This window comes from Canis aureus, chromosome 19, assembly GCF_053574225.1.
Source record: "Canis aureus isolate CA01 chromosome 19, VMU_Caureus_v.1.0, whole genome shotgun sequence".
Taxonomy (NCBI): Eukaryota; Metazoa; Chordata; class Mammalia; order Carnivora; family Canidae; genus Canis; species Canis aureus.
In genome coordinates, this window is record NC_135629.1 from 1,826,401 (window position 1) to 1,842,839 (window position 16,439).

A 16,439-nucleotide genomic window follows, 5' to 3' on the forward strand; every position below is an offset into this window, starting at 1 on the left:
CTGCTTTAGGGAAATTTGTAGTTACACTCAAAGTATGGGGTGAGCCCAATTCCAGGGCAGAGACCACACCCTGGGCAGTGTGGACCAGCAGGACCAGCTCTCCCAGAGCCCCAGCCTGACTTCCATTCTTTTTTTTTTTTTTTTAAGATTTTATTTATTTATTCATGAGAGACACACACACAGAGAGAGGCAGAGACACAGGCAAAGGGAGAAACAGGCTCCTGTGTGGGGAGCCCAACGTGGGACTCAATCCTAGGTGCCCAGGATCACACTCCAGGCCGAAGGTGGCGCTAAACTGCTGAGCCACCCGGGCTGCCCCTGACTTCCATTCTAAAACTGAGCAGCAGAGGCAGAGATGGTGCCCCTTTTTGCCTCAACAGACACTCTGTAAAATGTTTTCTTTCCATCTCCATGATTCCAGACCCTGCTCCCCTGGAGTACTTCTATTAGGTGACCAAGAACTATGCCATTTCATTGGAAGCCGAGACCACTCTTGGCCATTCACATAACTGTGTGCCACAGAGATGCGCAAAGAAGCAGTTTAACAGCGCTGGACCGGGTGACTACCCTGGACCACCAAGGGGAGATGACATGTGTAGTAGGGGGCTAACAGAGGGGCCAGGATCTCCTAAGTCCTGGGGTTCTGACAGAACTCCCACAAAGCCTGTATCAGGCTAAGGCAGAGCATGAGTGGACACGCCGGGAGGCTGAGGCCCTGACCCTATTTGTGGCTTCCGGCAGCTCTATGCACCTGCCCGTGGGAAAGTGTGAGCACAGGTGGCACCCTTGGCTGGAAGGGAGGGTCTTTGTGATGGCCTGGAGAACTGGAGCACACGGGGGCAAGCATCACTAAAACGGCAGCAGGCAGGAGCAGAGAAAGGGTGGAGGGGACACCCAGAGAGGAGGGTCACCAGGCCTGCCCATCCACAGCCCCAGAAGGGCTGCCACTGCCCACATGTCCCCCAACCCTGCCACCAGGGTGTAGGTGATTACGTCAAGGGTGACCTCTAACCCACAGACAGCTAATGCATAAGCTGGCCAGACATCTATGCAGAAAAAGGTGAACTACATCAATCAAATTCTCCCATTTATAGGAAAATGAGCTAGAAGCAGAGGAAAAATCCCCCAGTGGTAGTGGAACCAGAAGAAATGCACCTGTGGAGCTGTGGTCACGTCAGACTAACCGAAGAGCCCCCTGCAAACCGCTTTGTGTACCAGGGCCCAGGTCAGCCGTACCCGACACAGTTCTAGCTCTAAAAGAAGGATGGCCCAGCCCTAACTCGGCTCTTGTTTGAAGTCACTACGTGTTTCAAGTCCCTAAATTGTAGGATCCTTGTAAGAAACCCTCTCAGTCTGCCTAGTGGGAGTTTCCATTTGTTGTTACCCCAAACAAAAACAAAGTCAGGCACCACCAGGTATCCCTACATCAATGATGTTGATTATGTACAACATACATCAGCCTAGAATCTCGAACTTAGATGCTCTAATACCACGTCACATTTGCTAACCTGCAAATCGTAGGGAAGCCAAGCATTTTTCTTTTTTCCAACATGGCTAGAAAAAAAAAATCATATAACCATAGGGATCACCTTAGTATTTTCTGACTTCTGTTAGGCCCACAAATACTCATCAATCCTTTTACAGTTGACCCTTGAACAATGTGGGGGTTGGGGTGCTGACCCCCCATGCAGTCAAACATCCATATACAACTTTTGACCTGCCAAAAAAACCTTAATGGCCCACCACTGACTGGAAACAGTTGATTTAACACATATTTTTAAGTTATACATATTGTATATTATATTTTCACAATAAAATAGAGAAAAGAAAATGTTACTAAGAAAATCATAAAGAAGAGAGAATACATTTATAACACTGTATCGTGTTTATTGAATCCACATGTAACTGGACCCACACAGTTCAAACCCAAGATGTTCAAGGGTCAGCTGTACTGACCAGCAGCTGACCCTCTGACCCATGGCTTTTTTTTTTTTTTTTTGACCCATGGCTTATTACAGAGGAAGCCTCATTCTCAACAGATGCCTCTGTCTTCCGTTCCCTATCAATTAAGAATAATCAATAGGAAATTCCTCAATGTTCCTTCCTTTCACCTAAAACATTTTCTCTACATTTTAAGCCATGTCCCCACCTGAAGTTGACTTCATCTAGCCCTCCCCATAGCCTTCCTTCTAGTTCTATACCTTTAAGATCTTTCTTTCTTCATACCCTAAACACACTGCTGCATCTTCAGATCTCTCTGCCCCACTGCCACCTCAATTCACTTCTTAAAGCATTAGGCAACTACTCTGCCTCCATGCACCCTGATGTGCTAATTGCATTGCCCTACTGTATGTTCAGCACCCTGGGCCCACCCTTTGATGCCGCCCGCCTCCAGCAATGCCTCCATATATGTTCAAGGTCTTCCTTCATGACCTTACAAAGCACCTAGGGTAATAAAATAAGCAGAATGCAGCATCCTTTATGAAGACTATGTACTTAAAACACGTCACCTGAACCTAATCATGCAAAACAATCAGAGAAACCCAGAATAGGAGACATTCTACAAGGAAAGTAGCCTGGACTCACCAAAAATCAAAGTCACACAAAAATAAAACAAGCAGGTAAATTAAGGCAGGGGACCCATTTCAGATTAAAAGAGACTTAAGGGGAGCCCCGGTGGCTCAGCAGTTTAGCACATCCTTCGGCCCAGGGTGTGGTCCTGGAGACCCGGGATCCAGTCCCAGGTCAGGCTCCCTGCTGGAATGGAGCCTGCTTCTCCCTCTGCCTGTGTCTCTGCCTCTCTCTTTCTCTCTCTGTGTGTCTCTAATGAATAAATAAATCTTTAAAAGAAAGAGAGAGAGAGAGACTTAAGAGTCAGAAGAGCTAAATGTACCACGTAGATCAAACCCGTGCATGTGCACACACTTAACAGAAATCTGAGGAAATTGAACAGTATCACATTTTTATTGAATTTCTCAGATAGAACAATGAAACTGTGGTTGTGGAAGAAGATCCTCGTTCTCAGGAGATGCCTGCTGAATATATAGGGGCAAATGTCATTGATGCCTGCCACTTACCTCAAAAAGCTCTGGGAAAAGAAGTACATGCATGGTACACATAAATATTCAGAAAAGGAGAGAGAGCCAAATGGCAAAACATTAATAACTGGGGAATATGGTTGAAAGGGTAACATGGGTGATTATTATTATTTTTCCTGTGGTTTGACATCTTTCTAAATAGAAAGATGGAAGAAATAAAGGTCTTCAATAGTTCCCACTGCCTGGAGAAGGCTATTCTAATTCTTTACTGTGGCATAAGAGATTTTTGATGGGCTGGCACCAAGTGAATTTTATAGTCTCATTCCCAGTTGAATCCTTTATCCCCAAGTATTATGCTTGCACACACCCCAAATGCTCTAAGTATTGTAGAAGGAACAATTCTTTGTAGACAAAACATTTGGCATTCCTCACCCCTACACAGGCCCTTCATCTGGCAAAACTTCCACATGTCCACAGTGCTCTCATGGAGTACAGCATGGTGTCCCCAGTTGGGAACTCTAACAGACTGCTCACAGTCCTGGAGCGAACCAAGCCCCACTGAGCTCTGTGCTTGTGTCTGCATTATAGACTTACCAGAAAAGCCCAGTGCTCAGTTTTGATTACTCATCCTACAAAGCCAGTCTCACATCTTTGAAGACAATGAAAGGTGCAGGAGATGGCATCACCTTCACACCTGGCAGAGGTGAAACTGAGGCACAGAGACTTAAAACAACCTGACCAGGTTCACACACCACAGGCAGGGCCAGGAACCGTCCATCCCGGATGCCTTTTTTTTTTTAATTAATTTATTTTTTATTGGAGTTCCATTTGCCAACATATAGCATAACACCCAGTGCTCATCCCATCAAGTGCCCTCCTCAGTGCCCGTCACCCAGTCACCCCATCCCCCTGCCCACCTCCCTTTCCACCACCCCTAGTTCGTTTCCCAGAGTTAGGAGTCTCTCATGTTCTGTCTCCCTCCCTGATATTTCCCACTCATTTTTTCTCCTTTCCCCTTTATTCCCTTTCACTATTTTTTATATTCCCCAAATGAATGAGACCATATAATGTTTGCCCTTCTCTGACTGACTTATTTCACTCGGCATAATACCCTCCAGTTCCATCCACATCGAAGCAAATGGTGGGTATTTGTCGTTTCTAATGGCTGAGGAATATTCCATTGTATACATAAACCACATCTTCTTTATCCATTCATCTTTCGATGGACACCGAGGCTCCTTCCACAGTTTGGCTATTGTGGACATTGCTGCTATAAATATCGCCATCCCAGATGCCTTACCAGACCAACTGGTTACAACTAACTGTCCCTTGTCCTAACTTACTCATGATCCTCTACTCAGCTGGGAAGCCCCTTGGCACTAGAACCACACCAATCCTTTGTATATCACCTACCATGATATCTTGCATACAGCAGACACTCAGTATTTGTTGAAAATCATTAGTAAATACTAATTTATCTGTGATGAACCCTTTACTTACAAAACAAGTACACAAGTGTTGGTTGTACTGATCTTTTTAATCACAATTTTGATCTAGATGTCATCTCAAAAGTAGGAAACTCACCTTTTCTAAATGGCCCGCAAAAAGTCTTCGAGCCAGCAGCTTGCCTGCCTGTATGGCAACAGGTGTGAGCTCAAGTTTACCCTCCAGAATATCCCCAACAGCATAAACATAAGGCACATTGGTCTGTTCCACATCATTTACTGGTATTTTGCCACTCCTATTAGATTTTGGAAAGGAAACAAATCCATTATGATTCATTCTGTACTTCTGGATGACTAACACTAACTTTTCCAAGAGAAAATGACTAAACACATAGAGCAAAGAGCTCCCTCTAAGAAGTGAGGCACCACATCAATAATGTCTATAAGACCAATGGCTGAAATCATAAAGGTTCTGTAGCTAAAAAAAAACACCTTTCTGGTTAGTGAAACCACACTCATTTTTTAGATGCAAAGAATAGCTCCAGATTTCCCCCAGTGTCCAACTTAGAGCTTTGAAATTTTTCTCCCTGCCTGACCAACAACATAAAAATTCACTCTAAATAAGACAGTAGGTGAAGACATTTCCACAATTTATTTTTTAAAATCACTGTTTAATGTATCAGTTTTTTAAGGTACATATCAAAGAGTTACTGATTCATTAATGAAAAAAACTGATTACTGCAGAGCTGGCATAGTACTTATTGTGAAATAAACTTAAAGCATTAAAATTGTGCATTTTAGTAATTAAATAAAAATTTCCAAGAGGTGATCTATAGAAATATTTTTGCTTTGTGCAGCAACAGTGCAATGATCCCATGTGTACTTACTTCTCATTGATTTTGACACCAATCTTCTCCAAACCTATTTTCCTTGTACAGGAGTCACGACCAATTGCCAACAAAACCTATATTTAGAATGAGATCAAAAACACAAATTTTCAACATCAGGAATGAAAGAGGGAACATCACTATAAATCCTTCAGACATTAAAAGGATAATAACAGAATACTATGAACACCCTATGCCAATAAATTTCACAACTCAGAGGAAACACTCCTTAAAAGACAGTTTAGCAAAGTCACATTTGTGCAAACCTGAATAATTCCATGTTATGTGCTAAATTACGTCCCCCTACCAAACTCACATGGTAAAGTCCTACTCCCCCAGTACCTTAGAATATAATGTATTTGGTGATAGGACCATTAAAGAAGTAATTAAGGTAACATGAGGACATTAGGGTAGGGGACCTAATCTAATATGACTGGTCTCCTTATAAAAAGAGGCAGTTGGGACACAGATGACACAGACAGGGACAACCACATGAGGACACAGGGAGAAGGCATCATCTACAAGCCAAGGAAAGAGGCCTCAGAAGCAATCAAATCTGCTAGCACCTTGATCTGGCCTCTAGTCTCTAGAACTGTAAGAAACTAAATTTCTGTTGCCTAAGTTAGTCTGTGGTGTTTCCTTATGGGAACCCTAGCAGAGGAACACACCCCATCCTTATTGGAGAAACTGAATCCACAATTTGTAAACTGCCCATACATTAACTCCAAACCAAATCACTTCACTGGTAAAGTCTATCAAAAATTAAGAAAGAAATACTACTAATGGGCTACAAACTCTTTGTAAAAAGAAAAAAAGAGGGAGGGAACACTTCCCAAGTCCTTTTTATGAGGCCAGCATAAACTGACACAAAAATCAAAAAGGATATTGAAATAAAGTTATGACCCAATATTCCTCATGAACATAGATACAGAATCCTTAACAAAATGTTAGCAAATGAAATATAGTAATATATAAAAAAGGATAATTTATCATGACCAAGTGGGGTTTGTCCCCAAAATAAAAATGTGGTTCAACATGCAAAAAAATCAATGTAATTAATCATACTAATCAAATAATGGAGAAAACAATTTAATAATTAACCAATAAATAGGGGGAAAAATTTGACAAAATTTAACACCATTTGAGGATTTTAATTTAGTTTTCAGCAGATTAAAAACAAAATAAAACATCCCTAACCTGTTAAAAGGCATTGGTTAAAAAAAAAAGAAAAAAAAAAACCAACTCTACAGCTTATATCCTGTACAGCAATGATGAAAGACAGAATGCTTCACCTCTCAGGTGGGAGCAAGATAAGGATGCCCACTCTCAAGCAATTTCTATTCAGCATTTTACTGGAGGACTTAGCCAGTGTAACAAGGCAAGAAAAAGCTATAAAAGGCAGGCAGATTGAAAAAAACAAAACTGGCTTTATATGCCAATGTTAACCCCAAGAATCTATAATAAGGTCAGTGTACATAAATCATTTGTATTTCTATATATGACCAAGTAAACCCTGAACATTTAAAAATTTAAAATACCACTTTATAAATAACTTAAAAACATGAAATATTTAGACAAATTTAGCAAAATACATGAAAGAACTCTAGAGCAAAATGATAAAATATTGCAGAGATAAAAAATACATAAATGAAAAGATCTATGAAGTTAACACACACAAAAATTCAATATTGTTAAGATGGTCAGTTCTTCCAAACTGGTTTATATAATCAATATAATTCCAATCAAAATCTCAGTAGGACTTTTTCTGGTAGAAATTGAGAAGTTGTTTTTATTTTATTTTATTTTATTTATTTTTATTTATACATAAGTATTTGATTTACTTAATGGTATTGTAATTTTTCTTACAAATTTCGAATTCCAATTTTTCATTGCTAGAACACAATAATTTTTGTAATATTGCCTTGTACTTTGTGACATTTCCACTCACTTATTAGTTTAGGAGCATTTATTTAGTTTTTGGCATTTTTTTGATGCAAAAAAATATGTCTCCTGTGAACAGAGGCAGTTCTATTTCTTCCTTTCTAGTACCCATACATTTAAAAAAATTCTTGTCTTATTGCACAAACTAAGACTTCAAGTAGCATGCATTACAGATGAGACAAGCTATCTTTAAGTTATCTGGAAATGTAAAAGACCTTAAACAAACCTGGAGGACTTACTCCATGGGTCTAAATTTACTATAAAGCTTCAATAATGAAAACAAGGTGGTGAAAGGAGACATCAATGGGTTTAAGAGTGCAGAAACAGACCCACAGTTAAATGGTCAAATGACTTCAATAGAGGCAGGAAAGCAACTCGGTGGAGAAAGGGAAGTGTTTTCAACAAATGGTACTGACCTGTATGGAAGAAAAAGAACCCATACTCCTACCTCATATATAAACAAAAATTAATTCAAGATGTATTACAGTCCTGAACTATAAAGTAGCTTCAAGACAAAATTATAAATAGATTCAAGAAGAAAATATAGGAAAATAGTTACATGACCTTTGGATGAAAGGATTCCTTGGGGCACGTACAAAGCATTAACCATAAAGCAAAAAATTGATAAACTAGACTTCATAAAAATTTTAAAACTACTGCTCATCAAAAGATGCCATAAAAAAAAAAGATGCCATAAAAAATGAATAAGCAAGTCATAGATAGGAAGAAAATATTCAGAATAGTTCTACCTAAAAACTGGTATTGAGATAGATACAAAACCCCTTTAACTTAAGAATAAAATTCAAATAACCCAACAAAACATGGACCAAAGATTTGAACAGATAAATGGAAAATATAATAAATGGCCAGTAAAAACATGAAAAGTTGCTCAACATCATTAGTCATCCGGAAGACTCAGATTAGAACCATAATAAGATACCACTACACATGCACTAGAATGGCTAACCTGAAAAAGCTGGATAAGCCTGAATGTTGAGGACATGGGCCAACCAAAACTCCCATGCACAGCTCGTGGAAATATAAAATGATTCATTCATTTAGAAGCTGGCAGTTTCTCAAAAAATTAATCATAGAAACTATCTTATGACCATTTAATTTCATTCCTAGGTATTTATCCATGAGAAATTAAAATACATGTCCACAAGGGCTTATGCAAGAAATCTTCACAGCAGTTTTAGTCACAATAGCCTAAACTACAAACAGCCTAGGTGTCCATCCACAGGAAAATGAACAAACTATGGTATATTCATACAATTTTATATTCATATAATTCATATGAGAAGAAGAACTAACTACAGATACACACAACAACACGGATGAATATGAGGAGTATATATCATATAGTTCCATTCCTGTGACATCTAGAATAGGCAAAACTAGTCTACAGTGACAGAATCAGAATAGGATTGTTTGGGGTCAGGGAGTGGGAAGGGGTACAGGAGAGCTTTCTGAACTCACAGAAATATTCTGTTATCTTCAAATAAGTATGGATTACACAAATATGTGCATTTGTCAAAACCAACTGAACTGTACATCTAAGATATGTGCATTTCACTACATATAAATTACACCTTATTATAAAAGTAAACAATCTACAAATTTAGATACTGTGAATAACTTTATACCAGTATATTCGATAACTTAGATGAAATGAACAATTAGTTCCTAGAAAAATATAACTAAAGTAACTCAAAGAAATAGAAAGCCTTAAAAACCCTATGACTGTTAAAGAAATTCAATCAATGGTTAAATACATGTATCTGTGGAAAATTTTAGGCCCAGATAGTTACATCAGTGAATTCTATCAAATAGACAAAGAAAATGTTCTAACATTACAAAAATGTTTCCAGAGAATAAAGAGTTAATATACTCCAAACTTCTTTCATAAGCTAGAACAACCTTGATACCCAATCTGAAAAGTTGAATATATGAAAGGAAAATTATGAGCCAATATGATTCATGAATATTAATGCAAAACTTCTAAAGAACCAAATCCAACAATATATAAAAAGAACCATTACCAAGTTGGGTTTATACCAGGAACACAGAATTGATTGAACATTAGAAAATCAATGTAATTCAACACATTCATAAACAGATTAAGGAACACATTCATTAACAGATTAAGGGAAAAAAATTTTGATCAACAACTACAAGAGAAACACCATTACAATCAAATATCCACTCATGATTTTTAAAAAATGAAAAAGAAATAACCAAACAACCCTTGGCAAACAAGAAAAAGAAATTCTTCAACTTAATTAAGAATATCTAACAAAACCCTGCAAAAAAACATCACTGATGTTTAATGATGAAACACTGAAAACTTTCAATACTGAGAACAAGACCAGAATGTCTGCCACTGCCATTTCATGGAGGTCCCAGCTAGTGTACTTACACACACACAAAAAAAGGAATAAAAAGTAAAAAAGCAGAAAGGAGGAAACAGATTTCTGTTATTCACAAATAGTATGAAGGCATACAAAGAAAATTCAAAATAATCTAAGAAATTCTCAAGTAAGAGCTTAGCAACATTATGGAATATTAAATCAAAACACACAAATTGGTAGCATTTCTATACACCAGCAACAAATTGTTAAAGATAATGACATTTTCCCAAAAAAACATCATTTATGACTACCTAAAAATACATTAAATACCTAGGAGTAAATCTAATAAAAGATGTTCTTGATTTACATATAAAGAAATTTATTAACTTTGTTAGGAATTATTAAGAACAACCTAAATTAAGGGGCATAATCCATAGTCACGGATTGGGAGACTGAATATTGCAATAAAAAGTTGCCAATTGATTAATATATCTAATGCAAGCATAATAAAAATATCAACTGGGGTTGATTTGTTTTGTTTTCTTATTTTTTGGCTTTGTTGATCCTCCCCATATTATTCCTTTTTTTAACTAAAAACAATCATGCATCTAACAGTATATAAAACATAAATGCATCTTTATAGTTTATAAAAGAAATGCTGACATCTAAATATCATCGGCTTAAAATAGAACTGTTGCCACCCAATAGAGTTCATGGACTATTCACATTGTTTGCAGATTTTATACTGTTTTTGAAAATAAGATTTTTAATGTTGTTTTTGATTATAAGGTATATTCCATTTTTATTGAAAATATTCTAATGCCCAATGTAGAAGATATCTAATGCCCTGGAAGTAAGTACTGAAAACAGTCGGGTATATCTGGTATATTCCAGATTTTGTTCTATGTATAATTAATTGCCCATACACACATATTTCCTTACAATATTTTTCATATACACTAAAAACTACTAAATGTCAATGGCTCAACTACCTACCATATTTATCAGAGTTTTAAAAAGAATCAAAAGAAAAAAAAGTTAGGCCTGGTAGAATTTTCCCATAAACTTCATTTGTGCTAGTTTATGAGTGTGTTCAACTGCTTACTGCTTATAAAATAAAAACTTACTGTATTATATATTTCTTCAATAGTTTCTGGTCCTTCAGTGGATTTAGCCACTACTTTCAGCTTTCCAGGTGAACCTTTCTCCAACTGCTGAACCTAGTAGGGATAAAAAACATAATGATGATATCTATAGGTGACAGGAAATAAATGGGTCAGAGGGTGCACACATGTGTGTGTATAGGTTTTTTGGCTAAGTAAAGATAGAGAAAAAAGGACTGTAACAAGATATAATTTGGAGGTAGAAATAAATTAATGGATTAGTTGGTGGTAGCATAATAGGACGAATGAGGGATGCTTTCCAGGTGATGACTCAATAATTCATATAGACTATAATACCACTTACTGAGTACTGAGATAGGCCAGAAAGATGAGCAGGGGAATACATTTAGCAAGAAAATCAAGAATTTCATTTTTGTCTTAATAAACTTATGAGGAATTCAACAGAGATATCTCATAGCCAAATGTATAAATGGGTATGGAGTTCAGGAGAGATGCCTGAGCAGGATATACAGATCTGAGAGCCACGAGCATTAGATAGATAACATATGGGCCTAAAGAAGGTACCAGCCAGTAACAAGTGCAGAGAGGAGAAGGGGGAGCAGGTGCTCTGACATTTACAGGTTGAGGGGATGTGGGACCAGGGAGCTCAAGACAGGAGAATGATTCAAATGGAAAGAAAGTCAATTTCATTGAATGCTGCCCAGAAGCCCCACTACATAAGGACAGAGATATGACCAATGGATTTGACAGCATGGAGTTTGCCAAAGACCCTGGAATGCAGTTTCAAAGGAGTAGCAGGGATGGAGCAGCCAAGAGTTGGCTGAAGTAGAAAACGGAGGCTAGAAGCCAGAAGGAGCATGTTTAGAAGTTTCCTCATGAACAGGAAAAGAATAATGCGGACCCAGCCAAAAGGGCAGAGAGGGGAAGGGAAGGCTTATTTGTTTAAAGAGGAGAGACTCTAGTGGGAATTACAGAGCAGAAAGGATGGCTCTAACTGAAGATAGGGTGTCCCTGAGAAAGTGAGAGAAGGTGAGAGCATACGGAACAGCCTGAGAGGAATAAGGACACTTTCCCATGGTTCGGGGGTGGGAGGAGGAGGACTGAGGGACACAGGAAGGTCAGTTTTATAGACTGGAGGTGGAAGCTCTATCTTTAAGGTGTCCTACTGAGTACAGACCAATTACTTTCATGAGATGAAATAAGGAGAGCTAGAATAAAAAACTAAAAAAGAGTGTAAAAAACTAAAAATAAAAGGAATTCCTAACGTCTTTCCGACTTACCAAGACAGGTACAAATTTTCTTAAGAACTTAACACCATGTTGTTCCATGTAGGAACCCACTTTCTCTGCCATCTCTTGATCAAACCCACGAAGAAGGATCGAACGCACCATAATCGTGACATCTAAGCCAATGCCAGCGAGAAATCCTGCACATTCCAGAGCAACGTAAGATGCACCCACCACTAACGTTTTGCCAGGGCAATAAGGCAGAGAAAAAAGGTCATCACTGGAAAATAAAAACAACAAATCGAACACCTAAGCAATAAAAATGAAATGAGTCATTTAGATTTCGATGCACAGTGGTTTTTTTTTGTTGGCTGCATTGCAACATGGTGTTTGAATGAAGACACATTAACAGAAAGAGCCTTTGGAGTTTGTAAGAGTGTCCACTACAGAATAAGAGGTATGTCTCATTTTTTTCAAAATCAAATTAGTAGATCACAAGTGAAAGTGTTTTAAAAATGTAATAGAATAGAAAATATTAAATTACATTATATGTGGTAAGAAAAAATATGGTTTGAGTGTGTGTTCACCTGAACAATCATGTCACAAAAACGCATTTCTTAACATACATCTGGTGAAGAAAGTTTGAAAATCATTGTGCTGCATTATACAATGTCCTCTCTATAACCATTCAGGGATAATTATTATTAAATCTCAGTATTAGAACAGCTATGTTTCTCCTGATCAACTGGTTCATTGTCATATAGACACTAAACTCTACTTCTTTCCTTTGGCCTCCCATGAAGTTTAGAGCCAACTTCCCAGACCTCCTTGAGCAATTACCTAGAATCAGACAGCATATATGTGTGCATGAATTTGACCTTATTATTTACCTAACCTTATTTTTGCTGGGCTTCATTACGTTCACCACTTAGCTTCTTGCATTGCACTTTTTATTTGTCATCAATTCAAATCCTTTGCAAAATCATATCAGGGACTAAATAAATTGGACACATAAACATAACACAACTTATAATAGCCCATTTAATCTTACCTAGTAATACAGTACTCTTTATCTCCTTGGATTCCTAAATACCGTGGCCTTTGGCCTGTCGCTAGGACAAATTTTGCAGCAGTATAGCAAGTTTCCTGTCCTTTTCTATTGGTTGCCTTGAAAAGAGAAAAGTAAATTTCAACTTTTTCTGCAAATGCTGTAGAGTATCAGACATCCTGGACAACCAGTTACAGAGCTTCCCACTCAACAAGGGCAATGTGCAAAGATAATAATGCAATATGATAAGCACCAACATAGAGAGAAGTCTTTATAAAATATCAACCAAAAGAGGCCAGTGCAGGTGGAATAGGGCCTGGAAAGCCAGCTGAGGACAACTTCAAAGGTGCTGGTATTGCAAGTGGAGACAAGAAAGCAAGATGATTTGAGAAGAATGAAAAAAAACCTGCAGAGAGAACAGGGCATAGAAAAGCACACGGGCCTAAAAGCAGCAGGTGCTGGGGAATGGCAAGTGACCAGAAAGTGGCAAGGAAGGTGGGGATGTGTCACAGTGAAGGGAAACAGATTAGCACCAAATTTTAACACCTTTATATGCCATTCTAAAGATTTTGGCTATGGGGAACCAGGAAAGGTTATTCATTGTTCGTGTATTTTCAATCACACAGGTGATTCATAAATACATTTTCATTAAAAAAAATTAAAATATCAATGAAGGCATTTAAACAAGAGGTTGTTTAAATAATGGGATGGAGGGAGGGCAGCCTGGATACAGGCACCTGCTCAGAAGGGTCCAGAAAGAGGCAAACAAGGGCAGGCTGTGGGGCTGGGAGGGAGAAGCCTGAGATTTCTAGCTGGAGACACTGAGTATCACTGAACGCAGAAATGCAGAAAAGAGGCAGGTATGGCTGCGAAGACCGGCTTATTCAACAGTGCTGGCCACACCACAATCTGAGAAATAAAACTGCCTGACTCGTATTTCTATGATGTTTCATGTGAATAATGTAATTCAGATTGGCCCACATGTAGTTTCAAAAGGGGCAGCTTTCCACAGACCACCTCAAACCTTTCCAGAGATAGTAAATAACTACAGAATAACCTCAAATCTCCCCAAAATCATTGCACACTGTGCTATGAAAGCCGATTTCAAAAATAAATAGGGTGTTGACAGTTATATTTGATTGTCTTTTATAATTCCAATTTAAAATTGTTGTGTTCGGGGATCCCTGGGTGGCGCAGTGGTTTAGCGCCTGCCTTTGGCCCTGGGCGCGATCCTGGAGACTCGGGATCGAGTCCCACGTCGGGCTCCCGGTGCATGGAGCCTGCTTCTCCCTCTGCCTGTGTCTCTGCCTCTCTCTCTCTCTCTCTGTGTGACTATCATAAATAAATAAAAATTTAAAAAATAAAATAAAATAAAATTGTTGTGTTCATCAAACAATCTCGTTTTCCTGACATATTGCTCTTACAATACGCAAACATTACAAAGCTTAAAGAATATACTCATTTCCATACCACTTCTATTAATACTCTTAGGAACGACACGTTGGAATTCTAGGTAAGGTTTCATTTCATTTTTATTTTTAAAATTCTTTGCTTTTTTTATCGAAGTACAGTTGACATACAATGTTCCATCAGTTTCAGGTGCACAACACAGTGATTCAACAAGTCTCTATGTTACATTCTGCTCACCACATGTGTAGTTGCCATCTGCACCCACACGACGCTACTACAACACCACTGACTATATTCCCCAGGCTGTACCTTTCATCCCTGTGACTACTCATTCCATTTAGCCCATCCCTCTCAAGGTTTCATTTTAAAAAACAATTACACTGCTACAATTTTTCTCTTTTTAGTCTTTGAAATGTTAAACTATCTAGTCTAAACATTTTCCTTTAAGGTAGTAATAAAATCAAAAGACAAATAACTTTAAATGAAGAGCTCTTTAAAAGGCAATTCCTTCAATTTAGCAGGACCTGTGGCATCAACAACAATGGAGAAGTAGGTGCACGCAAGGCAATGTACGTGCATGCATCAGTGATAATAACATGTGATACAGAATTTCAGATCAAGGCAAGCTCAAGCAGTAGTAAAGAAAAGCAAGAAACAAGACAAAACAAACATTACCTTTATTTTATGATGTTCGACAAATTCTCCATAGGAATTGACATAGGCCACGGCCTTCTCCCTCAGGGACAGCCTGTAGCCCCAGTTTAGAGAGCCGATGTGGTTTTGAATCGCTTCTGTCATAGTCTCCCAGGTGTGCTTTACTGAAAATAAATAACCAGAGTGAAGGCATAAAGTGAATTTTATTTTAAGATTTTATTTATTTATTTGACAGAGAGGCAAAGAGCACAAACAGCGGGAGCGGCAGGCAGAGGGAGAGGGAGAAGCAGGCTCCCTGGAGGGGGCAGGGAGTCAGATGCAGGGCTCGATCTGGGGACCCTCTGATCATGACCTAAACTGAAGGCAGACACTTAACCAACTCAGCCTCCCAGGAGCCCCCATGAATTTTATTTTTAATGCTCCATCATACACAACCACACATGAGCCATACTATATATTGCTTTAAGAATCAAGAAGTGAATACAAGACAATTAGCAACTGAAATCTTTTTTAGCCAGTTATGCTTTATACTTCTTCCTCTTTTATATTACAAAACATTAAGCAAAAAGTAGAATTCTGAAAAGAGAGGGAAAAAAATCCATGGAGCAAACATTGGGGACAGCAGCCCAAAACATCACAAGGCAGGAAGACCATCCCTACTCAGGAGCAAGCACCCCAAGGCCACTCTCCCACTCTGTGAGGCCTGCTGTACACGGCATTCCAGAGGTGAAGGGAAGCAGGTCTCAGGTCAGTGAGCACCACATGTGCACCTGACCAGACCAGCATGGGCCATTCCTTTTCGGTTCACTTGGTGGTGGTTTTATGACAGTGAAAATCCTACATTTCTTGACAAGAGTGGTTACTGCTCACCACTGCCCAGCATTTATATGACAATGTTTCCTCATTTTTTGTTGCAATTGGAGGAGGAAGTGATGGAATTCAATTCGTCATCCCTGTATTTTCTAGGTAGGATTGATTTCCAAGCATTCATCTCGTTTGATGTTGCTGCTTCCTGAAGGAGAAACCAGCCTCCATGCAGCACCGTGTTTATAAGACATAGAGGCCAGCCCAGGGTTCCTATCATACTGGATGAGATTCCAAAGGCAAACCCAGCTAACCGAGCGTTCATTCTCTGGTCACATCTGGTGACCCGTGACCCATCACCCATCCCACCTAGCACTCTGAAGAAAGGCCTCAGCATTCATCAGGAACATGGGAAGTTACAGTGCAGGAGAGAATAAGAGGTCACAGTGCACTGAGTTTGTGGCCTGGATATCCCATTACCCCCTCCAGGATGCCAGTGTACAAGAAAGGC

General features: G+C 38.8%; 1 protein-coding gene across 1 annotated transcript in view; it reads right to left on the bottom strand.

Moving 5' to 3' along the window:
* The window catches only part of TXNRD3 (thioredoxin reductase 3), a 53,540-nt gene that overhangs the window by 14,684 nt on the left and 22,417 nt on the right, over positions 1-16,439 (bottom strand). The window contains exons 7-12 of the mRNA XM_077857574.1: positions 15,146-15,288; positions 13,064-13,179; positions 12,067-12,292; positions 10,790-10,882; positions 5,371-5,447; positions 4,623-4,779 (exon numbers count right to left, since the gene is read on the bottom strand). Coding sequence (XP_077713700.1) covers positions 4,623-4,779; positions 5,371-5,447; positions 10,790-10,882; positions 12,067-12,292; positions 13,064-13,179; positions 15,146-15,288 — 812 coding nt within the window. The remainder of the gene's footprint in view (positions 1-4,622; positions 4,780-5,370; positions 5,448-10,789; positions 10,883-12,066; positions 12,293-13,063; positions 13,180-15,145; positions 15,289-16,439) is intronic.